Source organism: Galeopterus variegatus, unplaced genomic scaffold (genome assembly GCF_000696425.1).
Source record: "Galeopterus variegatus unplaced genomic scaffold, G_variegatus-3.0.2 Scaffold253, whole genome shotgun sequence".
Lineage (NCBI taxonomy): Eukaryota > Metazoa > Chordata > Mammalia > Dermoptera > Cynocephalidae > Galeopterus > Galeopterus variegatus.
The window spans coordinates 308,208-328,248 of record NW_007726364.1 but is presented as its reverse complement, the minus strand read 5'-3'; the positions used below and the strand labels follow the sequence as shown (position 1 = coordinate 328,248).

The 20,041-nt window shown below is 47.5% G+C and overlaps 1 protein-coding gene across 2 annotated transcripts in view; it reads left to right on the top strand.

The window, feature by feature from the left end:
• Positions 1-18,868, top strand: part of SLC7A8 (solute carrier family 7 (amino acid transporter light chain, L system), member 8) — a 47,444-nt gene extending 28,576 nt beyond the window's left edge. For both annotated transcript variants that reach the window (XM_008566571.1, XM_008566572.1), the window contains 8 exons: positions 6,343-6,468; positions 8,328-8,481; positions 9,057-9,180; positions 10,587-10,690; positions 14,166-14,262; positions 16,035-16,184; positions 17,815-17,992; positions 18,504-18,868. In XM_008566571.1, the coding sequence (XP_008564793.1) occupies positions 6,343-6,468; positions 8,328-8,481; positions 9,057-9,180; positions 10,587-10,690; positions 14,166-14,262; positions 16,035-16,184; positions 17,815-17,992; positions 18,504-18,670 (1,100 nt within the window). In that variant the 3' untranslated portion in view covers positions 18,671-18,868. The remainder of the gene's footprint in view (positions 1-6,342; positions 6,469-8,327; positions 8,482-9,056; positions 9,181-10,586; positions 10,691-14,165; positions 14,263-16,034; positions 16,185-17,814; positions 17,993-18,503) is intronic.
• The last annotated feature ends 1,173 nt before the right edge of the window (positions 18,869-20,041 follow it).

Genomic DNA, 20,041 nt, shown 5'->3' with positions numbered 1-20,041 from the left:
TAGATGGAGGAATATTGTGTCTTTGGCCCAGAATTTCTCTCAAAGAGGGAGACAGAATAAACACTGCTAGAGTAATTATAGGGCAAGCCTGTTTGCTACTGTACTGAATTACCAAAGAGAGGAAGAGGAGGTAGTTACTCTCCAGCTGAACGATCCCAGATAGAGTTGGGAAGCTGGAAGAGTTGGGATGCTGTCGTGTGGTGTGGAAATTTGCCAGCTAGGTTAGCACATTGGTGACCTTGTCTCACTACCAACTTCTGAAGACCCCCACTGTTTCCTGCACCAGGTGTCTTGCAAGGCTTATGGACAGACACTCCTCTAGGGTCCTGGTGTGTATTGCCTGCTTGCTCTTTAACACCTTTTCTCTTTAAGGATCTGCCCTGTTTTCTGGTCTTCCCTCATGATGTCTGTCCTGTATTAGTTTCCTATTGTTACTGTGACAAATTACCACAAAGTTAGTGGCTTAAAACTACACAAGCTTCTTATCTTACAGTTCTGGAGGACAAAAGTCCTAAACTCAGGTGTTGACAAGGCTGCGTTCCTTCTGGAGGCTCTGGGAGAATTATTTCTTTGTCTTTTCTAGCTTTTACAGACCTCCTGCATTCTTTGGCTCATGGCCCCTTTTTCCATCTTCAAAGCCAGCAGCATAGCATCTTCAAATCTGTCTCTCTTTCTGACTTCTGGTTTCACCGTCATGTCTCCTTTTGTAACTCTGACCCTCGTTTCCCTCTTGTCAGCACCGTGCTGTAACCAACTGAGCTAACCAGCCAGCCCTCTTGTAAGGACTCCTGTGATTACATTGGGCCTGCTAGGATAATCCAGGATAATCTCCCATCTCAAGATCCTTAACTTAATCACATCTGCAAAGTTCCTTTTGCCATATAAGATAACATATTCACAAGTCCCAGAGATTAGAATGTTGACTTCTTTGGGATGGCCGTTACACTGCCTTTCACATGCCCCATGAGATCTGCTGTCATTGTCATGGGGAGGAGGTTAAGGAGAGGCTTCTGTGATTCCCAAGGATCAAAGTCTGAGGCTCAGGCTGAAGAAGGGCTGAGGGTGCCTTCTCTGCAGGGAGCAGGAGCTTGACCCCCACCCCACCCCCACCAGGGGACCACCAAGTTCCAGGTCGGTGACAGGGACCTGCATCTCTCTGCCAGTCCCACAGCTTTCCCACAGGCAAGAAATGTTGCACCCATCTCTCCTACTTGGTAGTTGAGAGGCCCTGGGCTCTGGGCAGGGTACTAGATTGCTTCTGCCTCATTCTGTGCATCTCTCCTGTCACTTTGATGTCAAGTTTTTTGAACTGGACAGATTAAGTAACCAACCCCTGACTTCAGCATCTTCTTGAAGTCTCATCTTCATAATAATCTTTTCATCTTATTTTTTATCCAGGAAATGAGAGAGAAAGAGAGGAGAAAATGCCAAGAAATACAGACAAGCCTGGGATTCTATAGGACCTTTAGGAAAGTGGCAACCACTCCCACAGCTAGATTACAATTGTCCAGAACCAGAGTCTTATTCCTTTTTATTTTGCTTAGCTGGACAAAAATTATAAAATTCCCCATGTTGCTAGAGTTTCCTCCTCCTATAGGAGGCATCTCTGATTCCCTTGGGCTGAGTTAGGGCTCCTCGTGTACACCCAGTAGCTTCCATGAATAGCTCTGCCATCACCATGCTATTTTACCATCATCTCTCAGCTCACCTATCCCCTCTATACCCCATCAACTTCCTGAGGGCAGGGATTTGTGTCTTATTTATAACTTCTCCACATACCGAAGTGCCTAGCACATGTAGACCCTGTGTGGATGGATGGATGAATGGATGGACGGGTGGGTGGATGAAAACCCTCAGACTTCAAGCTGTGGTGCCTCTGGCCCCCATCTACATGTGGCTTCCCTGAGGACACTGTATCTGAGACGTGCAGAATCCAGGGTCTAGCTTAGAAGAGAGAGGACATAGTCAGCAGCTGCAGAAAAGGGTGCTGGGGAGCAGATGGGCAGTGGCAGGACTCCCGAGCAGGGCAGAGGCTTGGCAAGCACCCATCATGTTGCCTTCACTTGCTGACCTTTCCTCTCTGGATGGAGGCTCAGATGTCAGCCTGCTGTGAGAGAAGCCGTCCTGTGGTACCAGGAGACTGAAAGTGCCCTCTTTCCCTCAGTCACATGTTGCAATCACCCAACTGCAGGAGTGAAGGGTCAGTCTTGGGCCCTGCAGCCACTGTTCCAAGGAGATCAGATGCCACCGGCAGCCACCTATCCCCACCTTGTTCTCAGAATTTCTCCTCTTATTTATCAAAGATCACTGTGAAGGCAAGAGGTTAAATATTAGTAGAGGGCTGGGTCCTTGAGAAGCTGTGGAGATAAGGTCAGGCAGGATAGAAGATACCTACAGTGAGGTTATTTGATGAAGTATCTCTTTCCTTCAAACATCTCTAATCCCCGCCCCCCAGGAATACCATGGAGCTGACAGTTTGAAGGACTCTTTCTGTCTCAACAAGGTCTGTCCTGTAAAGAGATGTTTTAACGTTTTCTATCCCAGCACACAGGAAGATGGCCACCTTTCCCCTCCTGCTTGGGGGAGGAGGAATTTCTCTGAGTTGTCCTACTCTGCCCTTGTTTTCCTCAAGCAGTTTCCTGTCACATCCCACACTGCCCTCTCCTCCCCTTGGTGGAGGATGATTATCTTCTCTGAGATCAAGATCCAGTTCCTAACTCTATAATCTTTACCTTTCCCAGGGCCACATGTGTTTTGTTTTCTAATCTTCCTTCTGTTCATGTCAGTCTGCTTTATCCTTTAGTCTTTATCGCTTATGTCTGCCTGAATTGCTGGGTACAGGGATCTGGGGAGAAGCTGAGATCTCAGACCAGGTTGTTTAGAGTGATTGGAGTTGGATTGTCACCAGGCACATGATCCTGAAATCTTTATTGAGTTGAGTAAGATAAACCAAAAGCGTATTTATCAGGATGTCTCCATCCATCTGGAACATTAGAGTATTTACAAAATGTTCTCCCTGCTCTGGCACTTAAAATCCTTCCTCTGACAACATGTTTTGATTCTCCTTATATGACACCATCTTGGATAATAGCTCCTACATGAGGAGTCAAGAGTTTCTACTCTTGAAGTCAATCTTCCTGTTTGTTGCTCTTTTGGCTCTGTGAAAGCAATTGGGGAATTCTGTCTTCTTTTTTTTCTTTTTCTTTTTTTTTTTTTTTTTTTTTTGTTTTTTTTTTTTTTGGTATTTTAAAGCTTTTATTCACAACATAATTGCAGTAGCAGAAACTGTACAGTGAAACTTTTCAGCAATCCTAGGCCATGAGATCCCCCTTCCAAGATAGAAAATCTTTGAAACATGATTACATTGCATCAAATTTCATCCCAAAAGTCAATCAGGTTAGCCATGTTCCACAATCCTCACAATCACCTTTCAACTTAAAACCAAGAAAACTAATGCAGAATCTCAACGTTGCTAAGATTCAAAAAGATCAGAAATGGTGAGTTCTTCGTATAGGATTCTGATGGGTTCTTTGTATAAGATTTATAGTCCTCAATCTACAGCAAAGAATGATGGATAGGGAAAGAGGGAGGCACTGCCAGACAAATCATGCTGAGCCAAGGAAAAAAAATCTGGAAACAAAACAAAACAAAAACCAACAAAGAACACTCTACATACCTATCATACATACACTATCATCACTCCCATTCTGACCACCAAAATATAATTCCCCTTCTTACAAATATGTTTGATAGTGCATACCAAAAGTCCTTGCCAAGATGAGCTGATAGTTTACTGTCATACATTTTGTTCCACAGTACTCAGAAACAAACTGGATGTCCTGCAACTTCTTCAATATTTTAATTGGAAGAGAACTGGAAATAAAGCCAGCAATGTATATGGTGAAAGAAGAATGTACATATTAGAACGCAGCCTGAACACATAATGATATATGCTCCATGTGACTGTGCCCAGGAGCTAAGTGCCTTCCACTGCACCACTGCCTTGGAAGAGTCAATCATTCACAAACTCACTAAATCACCAGTGATTTTAATGGTAGCATGCAATGTTCTTTCAAAGAATTGTATAATTTTCTGAGTAAGTCAAGCAACGAGCAGCACTTCAAGGATTCTGTCTTCTTTTGATGAGATTCCTGGGGAGCAGGGAGATTGGTGTGCATTGTGGAATGTGTAGACTCAGATGAGAGTGGAGGACTAATGAATTGTGGCATTTTCTATATTCATTTATTAAATATTTGTTGAGCACCTACTATTCACAGGCACCAATGATATGCCCTGGGATTAAAAACATAAAAAAGTCATAGTCCCTGCCCTCCTAGTTTACAAAAAGAGAGGGAAAAAAGAAACATCATTTTAATACAAAGAAATAAATGCCAAAATTAGATTTAACAAAGTGGTTAGGGATTGTTTTAAAGAATTTTGTTCCTTGTCTATAAAACATGGGCAATATATCTTACCTTGCAGGCACGTTGTTAGGAATAAATAAGATTATAAATTATAAAGACTCACAGAACAGGTGACATTTGAGCTGGATCTTGAAAGATGAGAAGGAGTTTGCCAGGTGGAGACAGTGTAGGGAGGGAGGTTACAGATAGATAATAATGTCAGGACCTTCCTACCCTGCCGAGATGTTCTCAGAATCAAGTGAGGTTGGGAAATATTTGGAAAGTAAAAGCACAGTTTAAGGATATGTTATTGATATAACTGATCAGCCATTCAAGTGAAGTCACATCCCTGGTTAGAGGCTGGGGAAGGCAGAAATAGTCTCATGCTTTTAGATGTGTGATGTGTACATTTTAACGAATAGGGGGTATCCAGATTACTGTTTCAGGAGAATTTCTTCCCTCACCCCTTTATTCTTAAGCACTTCACAACCATCAAGAAATTGAGAGTCCCGTTTCTGCAGCACAGGGCTCCAGTGCATTGCTAGGACAGTGTAGCAGCAAGGCAGAGAGAGTCCTCAACCTCTGAGCTCCCACCCAGTCCTTAGAGGTGTCACATTGTTGGGATCTCTATTGGAGCCCTGCAACTCCTGGGTAAAGAGACAGAGTTAAAACCCTTCATGCCATCAAAGAAAACATACAGATGGATGGCCAATAAGCACATGAAAACTTGCTCAATATCATTAGTCATTAGGGAAATGCAAGTCAAAACCACAATGAAATATCACTGCACACCTATGGGAGCAGCCAAATTTATTTTTTAAACTGACAACACCAAATGCTGACAAGGATACAGAACAATAGCAACTCTCAGACATGGCTGGTGGAGATGCAACATAATATGACCACTTAGGAAAACAGTCTGGCAGTTCCTTACAAAGTTAAACATACACTTACCATATGACTCAGAATCCCATTCCTGGGTATTTATTCAAGAGAAATGAAAACCCCACTCAAAGACCTCTACAATCCACAAAAGGATTTCTATGCAAGTGTTTATAGCAGCTTTATTCATAATAGCCCCAAACTGGACACTACCCAAATGTTCATTAGATGGTAAGTGGAAAAACAAACTGATACATTCATATAATGGAATACTATTTGACAATAAAAAGGAACAAATTACTAATATATGCAGCAACATGAATAGACCTCAAAAGTATTACATTAAATGAAAGAACCCAGACATAAAGGGCCACGTATTGTATGATTCTATTTATGTGACATCCTGGAAAAAGCATACATTAGGGACAGAAATCATATTAGTGGTTGACAGAGGTAGGGGAAGACGATTGACTGACTACAAAGGAGCATAACATATAAGGGAACTTTTTGGCGTGCTGGAAATGTCCTACATATTGAGTGTGGTAGTGATTAAATGATTAAATATATTTGTCAAGACTCATCAAGCCATACACTTAAAAAGGTGAATTTTACTAGATGTACATTATACCTCAATAAACCTAAGTAACAAGATTATTTTGCTAAACCTCTGTTGCCCCAAAGTCAGGCTCAGGAAGGTGACATCCAGGATCCCACTAGCTGTTCAGGACCCCTATTGAACAGATAAGGACTTGGAGACAAAGCCCATACTTGTGCCCTGATCAGATGCTGGTTTTTCCCCAAAGCCAGTGCCTACATTCCCATGCCTACTTCTGGCTTCCAGCCCACAGCAGAGCATGCTCTGACCAAGCATTAATTTGGGGCACATAATCTCCATCTGTAACCCATTAACCTAGCCAGTTTCTGGTCACTGGGGCTGAGCTTGCAGGACATTTAGCATCCCATCATCTAGGGCAAGGAGCACTTCTGCTTCTGTGCAGTGGGCAGGTGCAGCCTCATATGGCCCCTGAGGGTATATTTGGGGGGTCTGTCATTTCAGTGCTCCTCACATGGGTCAACTGCTCCAGTGTGCGGTGGGCCACTCGGGTTCAAGACATCTTCACAGCTGGGAAGCTCCTGGCCCTGGCCCTGATCATAATCATGGGGGTTGTGCAGATATGCAAAGGTGAGTGTTATCGGAACAGCAGGGCCCCTTGCATACACCCACCCCCTTACCCCCTCTTTGGAAGTGTGCACATCCTGAGATTTCCCAATTCCAACCTTGAGTGACTTCTCTTCTTCCACTTGCTTGACAAGGGGGAACAGAAACCATTTTCCCAGGGTGGTTGGAAGTAGGAGATGTTCCCCCTCATCTGCAAAGGTCAGGCTTCCCATATTCACCTCATGGCTCTAGCACAGCTAGGTAAAGACCCCAGATCTCTGGACTCCTATTGCCAGTTTTCCCCCAGCCCCAGGGAAGCTCCCTGCATCTTGTTTTCTATCTTGTCCATATCTTAAAATGGAGGACAGAGGAAAATTTTGTTTCAAAATTACTCATAATCTCTGCAAGAGAGAGCTCTACATTCCTGGGGCCCCTGCCAACATTCCCCACTGGATTTGGTCCTTTCCAAACCCGAGTCTGTATTTGGTTTCCATGGGACTCGTGACACCCCTAGGCTCTGCCCAGCATCACTGCCTCACAGAGAAGGTCAGATGACAAACGGAGAGCTCCCAACCCGAGTCTGTATTTGGTTTCCATGGGACTCGTGACACCACTAGGCTCTGCCCAGCATCACTGCCTCACAGAGAAGGTCAGATGACAAACGGAGAGCTCCCATCCACCCACAAGCCTTGAGGTCAGTGTGGAGAGCCCAGATTTTTACTCCAGGAAACATAATTAAGTTTCTGCTATATAATGTGTCTGATTATTCTAATCAGTTGGATTACATTCTTTAGCAGGTTATATTGTTTTCAGGAATTTAGACTTAAGGAAATCACTATGCTATCTTTTCAAAGATAGTGAGTGCCTTCTAAATCTGGCCTCGATTCCTTCTCCTGGTCACTCTAATCTTCTTATTTCCTGTCCAAGTTCTGGACTGCAGATGCATAAGTAACATTGGTCAGTATCTAGTTACAACCTCAGTCAGTCAGTCAGCAACCTGTTTTGAGGGCCCACTCTGTGCAGGACATGGTGCTAAGGGCTGGGAAGGCAATTTAAAAGCTCTTTGCTAAAGGACCCCTGTCCTCAGGGAATCTATACCCTGAAAAGGGAGCTCAAACACATACCTTAGAAAGAGACAGGAGGATATTGACAAAGCAAGCAAAACAAGCTGAAACTAAGATAGCATTATGGGAGCTTATGTTCGAGTGTTGTTCTTGATACTTTCTTCATGAAAACGTACAAATATAGCTCTCAGGGAAGGTGGTCAGGAGACTGTCCATGCCCCCAACACTGTGTTTCCAAAGTCCAGCAAGCCAGCCTCCCAATTTGCCCCAGCCTTTCCTTCCAAGTGACTTTGCCTTTTAAAAAAGGAACATTCAGGGCCAGCCCGGTGGCGCACTGGAGAGTGCGCCGCTTGGGAGCGCGGCGGCGCTCCCGCTGAGGGTTCGGATCCCATGTGGAGACCGGTTTCCGCTCACTGGCTGAGCGTGGTGCGGGCGCAACACCGAGGGTTGCGATCCCGTTGCCGGTCCCCGGTACGGGCGCGACACCGAGGGTTGCGATCCTGTTACCGGTCAGTAAAAAAGACAAAAAGGAAAAAAAAATAAAAGTAAAAATAAAAAATAAAAAAGGAACATTCAGAACTGGGCTTTGAACCTAGACTCCCATTTAGACTCATGGTTACCAGGTTCCAGGAGGGCCCGGACCTGTACTTCCCTGCTCCTTTTAGCCCCACTTCTCCAATATGTAGGCTTGACAGGAAGCGAGACAAAGAGCTGGCATCATCACCACAGGGAGGGGCAAGAGACTGGATGGGGCAGGCCAGGGGCTGCTGGACCCCTGATTTATCTCTCTGAACAGCCTCCTGCCTGCTGTGTCCACAGGAGAATACTTCTGGCTGGAGCCAAAGAATGCATTTGAGAATTTCCAGGAACCTGACATCGGCCTCATTGCACTGGCTTTCCTTCAGGGATCCTTTGCCTATGGAGGCTGGAACTTTCTTAATTACGTGACTGAGGAACTTGTTGATCCCTACAAGTGAGTTGAAACAGCCCAGCTCTTCTCCTCTCTCTTGAAAGGCCACAACACCTGCTACTGGAAAGAGGGAGCAGATGTCCCCTGCCCACTTCTCCCCTCTGCTCCATTCTGACCTTGATCTGGTCTATCCTTAAGTAATAGTTCATTTCCCAGGAACTTAAGCCATTTGTCATCCACCCTGACCAGAGAAGAAAAGGATCCCGTGACTGTCCCAGAGCAGGTTAAAAGCTGAAAACTGCTAAGGTAACACCGCTGACTTAGAGAGTGAAATGTGCCCTGAGAGGCTTGTGGGCACCTGTTTCAGGACAAGTCGATCTTTGTGTCTTGAGGCAGGAGAATGGGTGCATTGCGGAGATTCAAGTCAAGAAGAGATCAACAGGTATGGAACATATTTCCAGCCTAAGGTTTTCATTTCCTTTAAATTGAGACAAAACTCACCCCCCAGGGAGGAGAAGCATCACAGAAGGCTGACAGGTTAGCCTCATGCAGAAAGACAGAAGGCACTCCCTGGACCCCAAAATGAGGCAGGTGGCCATCCTGGACGTGGCCTCCCCTCACCTCCTCTCCCTCTACAGGAACCTTCCCAGAGCCATCTTCATCTCCATCCCACTGGTCACATTTGTATATGTCTTTGCCAATGTCGCCTATGTCACTGCAATGTCCCCCCAGGAGCTGCTGGCATCAAACGCCGTCGCTGTGGTAAGAAATTGGCCTCCCAGTCTCTCACACCAGGAATGCTGACATAGACTTGCCTGCTTAGCCCCACTCGCCTTTCCCTGATCCATGGCCTCATGGAATGGGAACCAGTCCAAGCCTTCAGGGCAGAAACCACGTATATCCTCGCTGGGACATCTCCAAGTGCCCAGGAGCACACTGATGACTGGGTTGTCCCTAAAACAGCTACAATGACAGAACTAAGTAGTTGTCATAAAGACTGTATGGCCCATGAAGCCAAAATATTTACTGTCTGACCCTTTACTCAAAGTTTGCTGACTCCTGATCTAGGGGAATTTAAACCCTAAATGTGAGAGTCGTGGCATGATATTGCACAAGACCTGCCATTCCTCTCTGCCTCCATTTCCTCCTCTTCATCAGGAAGAAGTGGGTGCTTGTAAATGAGGCAGAAGTAGGAGCGGTTTGTGCTTTTTGAAGAAAGAGATTATCTTTCTCAGCCCAAGGGTTGGGATCCTTGATATCCGAGAAAGACCTGGGAGCCGTGTTACTGCCTTGCCTGGCTGCAGCCTGTGTCATGACCCACCCTGCCAGACTGCTGTCACTTGTCTTATCTCTGAAGACTGTAAAGAAAGAGTCCCTCCAGAGTCCCGTGGCAGCTTGTTCCTATGACCTACAGCTTTGCCCCGCAGGACATCTATTCTAAACAACCCCTCCCCAGAAATGTGCTGTAAACCTGGCTCAGAGAACACAGAAAAGGATGGTCCCCTACATGATATAGTCCTTCAGTTCACAAAGACTAGTCTAGAGCTTCACACTTTTCTTTCTCAGCCCAAGTAGGAACTTCTGATCATTTTTCCCCCAATTAATCTGTATGGAATTTAAAAATTTTCACCGTAGGAATTAGGATTCATTCCTATTTTACAGATGGGAAACTTAGGCTCAAGAAATAGAAAACTTGCTCAAGGTTTCGCAGCTCCTAGATGGAAGGCTATGACTTGGACCCAGATCTGCCTGGCTCACAAGCCTGTGCTAGAGAAATCATATAATGTACCTGACTCACACCACCTGGCTTCCAGTCCTGGCCCCTCCACTTCCTGGGTGTGTGATCTTAGACAAACTTCTCAATCACAATGTGCCTCAGTTTCCTCATCCATAAAACAAGGGTAATAAACGTTAGTTCATTACTATTGCTGTTATTACTACCATGCGCTGTCTTGTTCAGTTAATTAGCCCCAAATGTGTATGGACTCCATGTGTGCCATTCTCACTGTGGGGAGTGGTGATTTGCACAGGGACTCTCAAGGAGCTTAGGCAAAGGGAATCAGCCAGAGTGGAGAGGGAGAGAAGCTTTTCCAGCAGTAGAGTGCAGGCTGAGGGGTGGAGGAGTTGTACCACTCCTTTTCTGCTTACCCCCTTCTTTTCTCTCCCAGACTTTTGGAGAGAAGCTCCTCGGGATCATGGCCTGGATCATACCCATTTCCGTTGCTCTGTCCACATTTGGAGGAGTCAATGGGTCTCTCTTCACCTCCTCCCGGTGAGTGCTGCCTGGGCCCTTCCCAGGCCAGGGGTCCACTTTGCTGTGCACACTGCTTTGTTTATACCGGGTGGGCTTGTCTCTGTCAGCAGGGGGTCTGTGTGGGGACCTGGTGGCCTTGCTCACGTGAGGGTGTGCGTATCTGTGTGGATGCTGAGAGGTGTGTGCTGCTCATGTGGTTATCTATGATGTGTGAGTCATACAGGTCTTAGGTACTTCACATGTAGTGGCCCACCTCATTTCAAAAGGAGCAGAGAACCGAGGGACCCTCCAGCCAACCTGACGTAGTCCCAGGTCAGGGGGCTATGGTTAGCAACAGGACAGTGTCTTGGTTGTATCCTAGAGCCCCCATTTCCAAATGCATGGAAGCAGTCTGATGCTGGCTAGAAAGGAACCTCACTCTGCAAGGACTGGAGGGATACTTATGCTCGGGGCCTCTGGGCCCATCTCCCTTGAGCATTCTGGAACCAGACTGCAGGTGGGATGGAATCACTCCTCCCTGCTCAACAGACAGGCAGCTATGGGAGCCCTTTGCGTAGCCACCCATGAGAGTCAGGTGGAGAATGTGAAGTGAGAGGTGAGGAAGAGCAGAAAGAAAGCATTTGTTCAAAGGAAGAGACTTTCAGCCACAACCCCCACCCCAAAACTCTCTGAGAAGCCAGAAGCACAAATGGGCCCAGGAGTCCCCAGCTCCCACCTCTACACATCCAGGGATCTGAACCCTCCTTCGTGTCACTTCTTGCTGTCTCCAGAATGACTGCTAGCAGATGTTGGGTAATTTCCATGTGTGTAGTTTAAGGGGTTCTCCCAGTCTTCTTAGAAAGCTGCTCCTTCCCCCAGGGCACAGTACTACTCAAAAGATGCATCCCTGAGTTCAGCTCCTTCCAAAGCCCCATCACATCAGGGAGGAGTTCTCGGGAATGGCAAGGGAATGCCATGTTTTCAGGACCCAGGACAGGAAAGAGGTAGTGTGGGTGTCCCCAGCACACCAGGACCCCATGTCACTCACCTGCAGCAACCTCATGTGCATGTTACACAGGAGCAGTGACCACATGGAGGCCCCCACAGAGGGCAAGCGGTGGAAGAGCAGTGACCCATGAGGCTCCCTGTGATCAATTGGAGGAGAGTGACTGGCTACAGTTGCTTTAGAGTGGGGTTTGTCCCTCGGGCAGGCCAAGCAGCGGTCTGCGTGCATGTGGTATAGTTGTGTGTGCATGCAGGAGATGGCGGCGCATGGTGTGTGTGTGCGCGGCCTCTGATTCAGAGGCATGACCTCACCCACCCAGGCCTTCTCTGCCCATCTTTCTGGTTCCTTCTTTCCTTCCTCCTTCTTCCCTTTTCTCTCTTTCACTCTTTGTGTACTGGGGTATGGAAAGGATAATCCTTCCTGAGGCGTCGGAGTGTGTGTGGGTGTGTGTTATGCTTAATGTCATCGTCTCCTCCGTTGTCACCTAGCCAGGCAAGGGCTCTCTCTTGTGAACTTGACACTTGCAAATGCTCTTGGGCCTGGAGAATTACACCTGGTCCTGGCTGCATGTAGAAGGACCTGCATGTGAATGCAGGACCCTGGCTGTGTGCACGATGAGGCCCACAGAGCACCTGGGGCTGAGTCTGGTGCATGAGGCTGCACTGTGGAGGGGCAGAAGCATGGCCGGAGGGGCAGGGATGTGTGTGGCTGCATGAAATAGTGACACTGGCCTAGGTCGTTCACTGATGGCAACTGCTTATGGACACCTGAGGCCATAGTCAACTCCCACACTGCCGTTACCTCCACTCTCCCCCATACACCAATTACAAAGTAAGTGACAGTTCTCTTCAGAACTCCCAGTGTGCTGAATCTGTGCCTTTGTGTCCCCATCACACCATCCTATTCTTCTCATCCCTTAGGTGCCCCTTTCCCTAGAGAAAAGAAAAAGTGATCTAATTCATACTGACATGTAAATGACTACTAACGGCTTGTAGTATTCTCTTTTCTCTTGGGAGAGGGAAAGGGAAGAAGAGCTGCTTTTTACATTACAACTTCTCTTTTTAAAAACAACTTTTGGAGCTGGCCGGATAGCTCAGTTGATTAGAACATGGTGCTGATCACAGCAAGGTCCAGGTTTCAATCCCTGTACCAGCCAGCCACAAAAAAAAAAAAAAAAAAAAAATTTTAAACATCAATATCATAGTCATGATATTGTACTATAGTTTTGCAATATGTTAACAATGGGGGAAACTGGCTAAAGGATACATAGGATCTCTCTATATTATTTCTTACAACTGCATGTGAATCTACAATTATTTCAAAATAAAAAGCTTAATTTTTTATTTAGTCAAAAAATTTTTATTCTGATTATAAATATCCTATTTTAGGATGTTAAAATTTTTTCTGTAAAGTATAAGGAAGAAAATTTAAATTCCCCATAATCGCACTACCCAGAGATGAGCAGGTATTTTCATGTATTTTTTTTTTTACATGCCCATACATGATTTTAAAATTAATTAGAAGTATATAATTTTCTATTCTGCTTTTTCCATTCAACATTATATTGTGAACATGTTCTCATGTAATCCTTTTTTTCCAAAAAAAATATGACTATATGCTGTTTCATCTTACAGATATGCCATAATTTATCAATCTCCTACTTGTAGGCATTTAGGATTATTTCCAATTTTTTCTTATCACCGGGCTGTCTTTGTATGTATACCTTTAACCAACTTTTTATTTTTTGGTGGCTGGCCAAGATCCGAACTCTCGACTTCTGTTCAACACCATGCTCTAACCAACTGAGCTCACTGGCCAGCCCTCACCAACTCTTTATTCATTTCTTTAGGGTGGCTTCTTGGGAATAGAATATGTAGCCTATAGGGATATAAATTTTAAGTACAATTTACATACAATAAAGTACATGGATCATGAGTGTTCAGTTTGATGAGTTTTGGCAATTGCAGACAGCCATGTAACCACCACCCAAAACAAGATATAGAACATTTCCCCTGTCCCCTGAGTTCCCACATCCCCCTTTCTAGTCCCCCCACCCATGCCTCACCCCTGAAGAGGCAACTGCCCTCTGACTAGGATAAGGATATTTTTAAAGCTTTCCATGTACAGTTCAGTCCCATTTTATCAGGAGGGAGAGGCACACTTTTAAAGGGATGAAGACCTCAGGCGAAAGCAAGAGGCTGTTCCTGTAGCCTCCAGTCATTGCAAGTGACCCACAGAGTAACCCTGAGCCACACAGACCACATTCAGAGTCTCCACACACCCTGCATCCATCCATTTATCCACTGGCTTGCCTGCTTCTGGTTTGTCTGCACCCACATTTTTGAACACGGGTCCTGGGATTAGCGGGCTGGAAGGTATGCACTTGCAGGCGGGTACCTGGTTGGAGGGGGGATGCTCCTGTGGGGGCAGGAGGTGGGCATGGATGCGGGAACCCAGGCCTGGTGGTCTGTAGTCCATCCCAGGCTGACCAGCTTTTCTCCCTGCCAGGCTGTTCTTTGCTGGAGCCAGAGAGGGCCACCTTCCCAGCGTGCTGGCCATGATCCATGTGAAGCGCTGCACCCCAATCCCAGCCCTGCTCTTCACAGTAAGGGCCCCTCCTACTCCAGCCCTACACATGTGCTCCCTCTATGTGTACCCACCCTGAGCTAGCAGTTCACACTTTGCACACATGCCCCTGTCACCCTGCTGGTCTGCTCCTAGGTTTCACTGGGTCTTAAATAATCTGGCAAATGATATTCATTGGCTTTATTAATATCAAGAGATCTAGCAAGTAAAGACCCAGAGTCCTGAAACACCTTAAGGCTCTCTGGCTGGCTCACTTATATTCTCCCATCCTTTGGAGTCAGACAGAAGTGACTGCCTCAGGATTCTCCATCCTCACAAAGAAGCTTCTCCTCCCCTTACTCTCCTCACACCTGTCACTGCAGAGTTGCAGCGCTGGGCCTCTGCTTCTGGCTGGTCCCTGCACACACCCGATTCTCCCCATCCAGCTTCCTGTGTCAGGGCACCCTGTCAGTCTCTCAGGAAACATCATTGAAACAAATTCGGTGTAAAGAGTACACCAAATAAAAAAATCATAAATAGATGAAGACTAATAAACTGAAGATGGGGAAAAGGAAACTTGGGATGGGGAAGAAATGGAGGTAAAACGTTTCCAGAGTAGAATCATTTAGAGAGAGCTAAAGGAAGGAGCAAAGTCTTGTCCCCATTGAGTCTTTTGAGTTACTTTTATTTTCCTTCTGGATCCTGAGTAAAACATTAAAAATAACTTTGGTCCACAAAAGAAGCAGTTAGAAATAAGGGAAAAGGACTCTTGGGAGTCAAGGGCACTGTACAACATGAAATTTCAGAATGTCGAGGGCTGCCAGTTAGCTCAGTTAGTGGAACGCAGTGTTATAACACCAAGGTCATGGGTTCGGATCCCTATACCAACCAGCTGCCGCTAAAAAAAAAGGAATTTTTGAAGGTTCAGATACAGGGTGAAGGTCACCTTGATTGGTTAGCTGTGAAAGGTGGCTGGAGAAGACAGTACGCCCAGTGGGCCCCACGATTTTTTTCAGTTTGAGCCATTGGTGCAGTACTATGACAGCCAGGCAAGTACAGCAAGAAGCAGGCATCTTTACCCACTAAAATCTTCTCAATTATTCACACCATCAGACTCACAGGAGAACTGAACTTTTATTGGCCTTCACAAATTATCAGAGAAGAGCATACTTCCAAGAGAGCCACAGAGATGATTTTGAAGGTGGAAAGTGGACTCTATCAAGAAAACCTCACAGGGGTATTATGAGGGTTAAATGAGTTAATATTTGCAGAATGCTAAAAATAGGCATGACACATAGTAAGCACTGCATAACTGTTTATGAAATTAAAAAGAAAGAAAAGGAAGAAAAATAAATTAGATGACTCAGTCAGGAGAAAAGGATGAGGACAAGAATAAAGCCTTAATCTGCAGTTAACAATCTTCTCTAAGGAATAAAAAAAGAAATGAGCCCAAGCTATAATCGAAAGAAAAATATAAATGAGAGCAGGGCTGACGTACAGCCAGGTGACATCAGTGTGGGCAGTCCAGTTGCTTGTGGCCAGTGTTCATTCTGATTGGTTAGTGCCTATGCCCATACCAGTGATTAAATACTTTATCACCATGTAATAAGAATGGACTTCCTAGCAGTGAAGGTGTTGGTAACAGCTTAGGTTACTAGAGGAGTTTGTCAAGTCTCCATCCTGAGGCATCTCAAGATGGCATAAAAAATGGCATAGTCTGCCTGGAGGCTGGGGAAGAGCCCTGACCTCGCAGCATCTCCTCTAGTCTCTGAATTGCTTTCTGATCACTGACGTGCTCCTCCACATCCCCAGTGCATCTCGACCCTGCTGATGCTGGTCACCAGTGACATGTACACACTCATCAACTACGTGGGCTTCATCAACTACCTCTTCTACGGGGTCACAATTGCTGGGCAGATGGTCCTTCGCTGGAAGAAGCCTGACATCCCCCGCCCCATCAAGGTAAGAGAACCCTCCTTTGGGGTCCCTCCCCCCTTCTCTTGGTTCTGGCTGCAGCTCAGATTTTTAAATTACCTATGATCCTCATCTCTATGGTGGTAGCTGACACTCTGGGAAGCAAGGGACATGTGTGAATGGGACAGCCATTTCCATTCTCCACTGGGGACAAGACCAGAGCAATTGCAGCCGGGAAATAAGTTAGATTAAATATTATTTTCATCATGTCATTCCTTTGTTTCCTACTGCTCTAAGTCTTAAACTCTGGCTGAATTTTCAAGGTTCTCTTATCTCTCCAACACTTCTTACTTATGCCTGCAGATATCTGGGCTCACTCTGTGCTTTGTCTCCATTCCAGACTGAGTTTCCTTCTCCCATCTGCCTGTCTAAATACTAACCATTTTCCAGATGCACCCCAAGTAGCTCCTCTTTCCTGATGCTTTCCAGTCCACCTCGGCCATGATCCTCCATTTTAAGCTCCTGTGGCCCTACATATAGTACGCAGGGTGCTCAGTGAACTCAGGAACAGTTGGGATTGCTCAAAACAAGATATACTAGAGTGTTACACGTTCTTTCTACAAATTAGAATAGAGCATAGCCTGGAGCTATTTGAACAATCCTATTCTAGAAACAGACTAAATGCTTCTGGAAGATTCCAGCTGAGTGATCGAGGACTCTCCAAATTTCTCAGTTCCCCACTGGTATTTTTACTGCCACTTTTCTCACACTCTTAGAAAACCTGCTAGAGGGAAGAGGAGGTAGAATGGCCCCATCTTCCCACCACTTGCATCCCCTCTGCCATGGGAGCAGGGAGGAGGAAGGCAGTGAGTCAGGACTGCCTCTGGAGCCCCGAGAGGGCCTCTCCTGGGAACTCTTCACGTTCAGTCAACAAGGAGGGGAAAGCCTGTGGACTTGGTGCTTCTTTCTGAACTAAAGTCTAGGCCCCAGTCTACCTTACACTATGCTAAGTTTTCTGATTTCTTGGATCTTGGCAGGTTTATTTTCTCAAATTGCTTGAGAGAAACAACTTGGGATCCTGGTGAAAGGGGTGGACATTTGCCTTGCCTAGAAGTGGGTGAGGAGCAGGGAGCCTGCCTGACCCAGGGCACTTCCTTCCTGCCCCTCGTTCATGGCTCCACCTGTCCTCTACCTTGGGACCTCAGCAAGTACATACAATGTGCTAGCAAGCTGCTCCATCCCCACAGGCTCCTCTGACTGCCACGGGTACAGGGCATGGATGATAACGCCTTGTCTGACCCTACTTGGGAGAGAGGATGTGGGCAATGAGGGTCCTTCCCTCCCTGGTTCCCCTGTCCTCTTCCTGTTCCACTGCCCAAGTTCACCAACATCCGCTGACATAGCACCTGCCCTATCGGGGATTAGGGGTGGGAGCCACAGAGCTGAGTGAAGCCCAGCCTGTGCCCTCAACGATGTTCCCTGTGCATTGAAGAGAAAGGCTGGCTGGTTGGCTCAGTTGGTTAGAGCACAGTGTTGATAACACCAGAGTCAAGGGTTCAGATCCCAGTACTGGCCAGCTGACTGAATGAATGAATGAACACACACATGCATGTGAGCTAGCTAGCCAGCCAGCCTCAGCCAGCCACGAGAGGAAGCTCACAGTGCCTCTGTTCCACAGATCAGCTTGCTGTTCCCCATCATCTACTTGCTGTTCTGGGCCTTCCTGCTGGTCTTCAGCCTGTGGTCAGAGCCTGTGGTATGCGGCACTGGCCTGGCCATCATGCTGACAGGAGTGCCCGTCTATTTCCTGGGGGTTTACTGGCAACACAAGCCCAAGTGTTTCAATGACTTCATTGGTGAGTTGTAGAAGGCTCGGGGTGGCTGGAGGGCCTCTGGGTCTGGGATGGTCAGTTATCTGGAGGGGGCCCCACCAGGATCAGGAGGCCGAGGCTCACCTAACCTGAGTCCACAGAGCTCTGGAGAAGGAGTGGGGGGCAGGAAAGGCAGATGCCCTCCCAGAGACCTCTGTGGAGAGGGGAGCAGCTGACGTCTCAACACAGACCCCAGACCTGCAGGAATAGGAAACCCATCAGCATCCTACAGGAGCTGCCCCCTGCTGGGTAGAGACCAGCATAGCTGCTACAATTGGGGTCAGGGGGCATAGGTACGTGGAAGGCTGAGGCCTTGAGGAGCAAGGGGCTGCCAACAGAGAAGCCAGGAGGCAGACGGGGTGGCCGTCTCCTGAAGGCACGGGCTGCTGTGCTGAAGCAAAACCAGGAACAGGACAGCTGGAAAGGCCATGGCCTGGTTGGCGAGGTCTGTGGGATGCCCAGCACTGACTGATTTCTTTGTGATCTCTATTCTCAGAGTTGCTGACCCTGGTGAGCCAGAAGATGTGTGTGGTCGTGTACCCCGAGGGGGAGGGGGACTCGGGGATGGAGGAGACAAATGAGGACACAGAGGAGCAGCGCCAGCCCATCTACCAACCCACTCCTGCCAAGGACAAGGACTTGGTGGAGCAGCCCCAGCCTTGAGGGCCACCTTCCCCTCAGCTGGCTATGCCCTCCTTCATTCCCCTTCCTGCCCTACTTCCCTGCCTGGTCCCTCCGGCACACTCAAGCCCCTCTCTGCTTCTGTCAGACAGGGGCAGGACCTGGGTGCAGGTAGTGAGCAAAGGCACTGACATGTGTACCCAGAGAACCAGCCTCTCACCCCAGGGCCTGTCGTCCCCCCCCCCCCCCCCCCGGTGAGAGAGGCAAAAGCAGGGACAGGCTCCCCAAAGCCTGGCCAGCAAAGGCTTCTTGCTCCAGGACAGCTTGAGCTGAGTGGGAAAGAGGGTGATGGGCCGAGTCCATGAGAGACCTTAGAAGTCCAGGGGCTTGATGGGAGGGCCCAGGAGGTGAGTCTGGCTCACTCAGCATACACAGCCATCCGAGGGAGACTTCTAGCAGGACTGCTGGACTAGGACTAGGGGAAAGGAGGAAGCAGTGAAGGTAGGTCCCTCCTAGTGTTTTGTGTCAATGGCCCTCCATCCCAGGCCACACCCTCAGCTGCCTCTTGAGGAAACTGAATAGACTGCTGCCTTCCCTCCCCATTCCTGAGCCTGAGGGAGGCCTCAGTTCAGAGAGAAGTGGCAGCCACAGTGAGTTGGTTGGGAAGGGACAGACTCAGGCTAATCTGTCACCATTAAATGTCAGCTGGAGAGACCCAAAACCTCTCCATTCACCAGGGACCCAAAAATCAGAAGGGATGCATCCCTCTGCCCTCTTCCCCACCCACCCCAACCTGAGCTCCCTGTCCAGAGTAAGGTTCCTTTCAAAACACCACCTGCCCACTGACCACCGAGAAGGACAACTGCCCGCTCCCCCACCCCATGCCAGGCCTGGGGGGCGTACTGGGAAAGGCTGATTGCAGAGACCCAGCCCTGCCCTGCATCCTGCTCCTGACATGGTGCCAACACTTCCTGAAGCCAGAAGGCTTCTTATTTTCAGTGTAGTGGACACATCTCCTAACACAAAGCAGCTCAGCAACTCCTCCCTCCCCACCCCCAGGGGAAGGAGCAGTCACTCCACTGTCCCTGCAGTGATGCCCCCAACACATCCACACGGAGCCACCCCATCGTGTCCTCCTCCAATCAGGACCTTGGCTCAGGAATGGGTGTGAAGGATCCCCAAGCCCTTCAGGCCTGACATTGGAGCCAAATCAGCCTTAAGTTAAGTCACCTCCTATCCAAGAGCTAGGCCTAAAAATACTCCCTTATTTGTAACCCTCAGAACAGACCCGACATTAAATGCCTTCCCTGGGAGGAAGGGCACTTTCCCACCTCCCCAGAGGTGCCCATCGCACAACCTCGGGACTGTTCAGAAGGGAGAGAGAGTTTTCTGAAGGCCGGCTCCTCCCTCTCT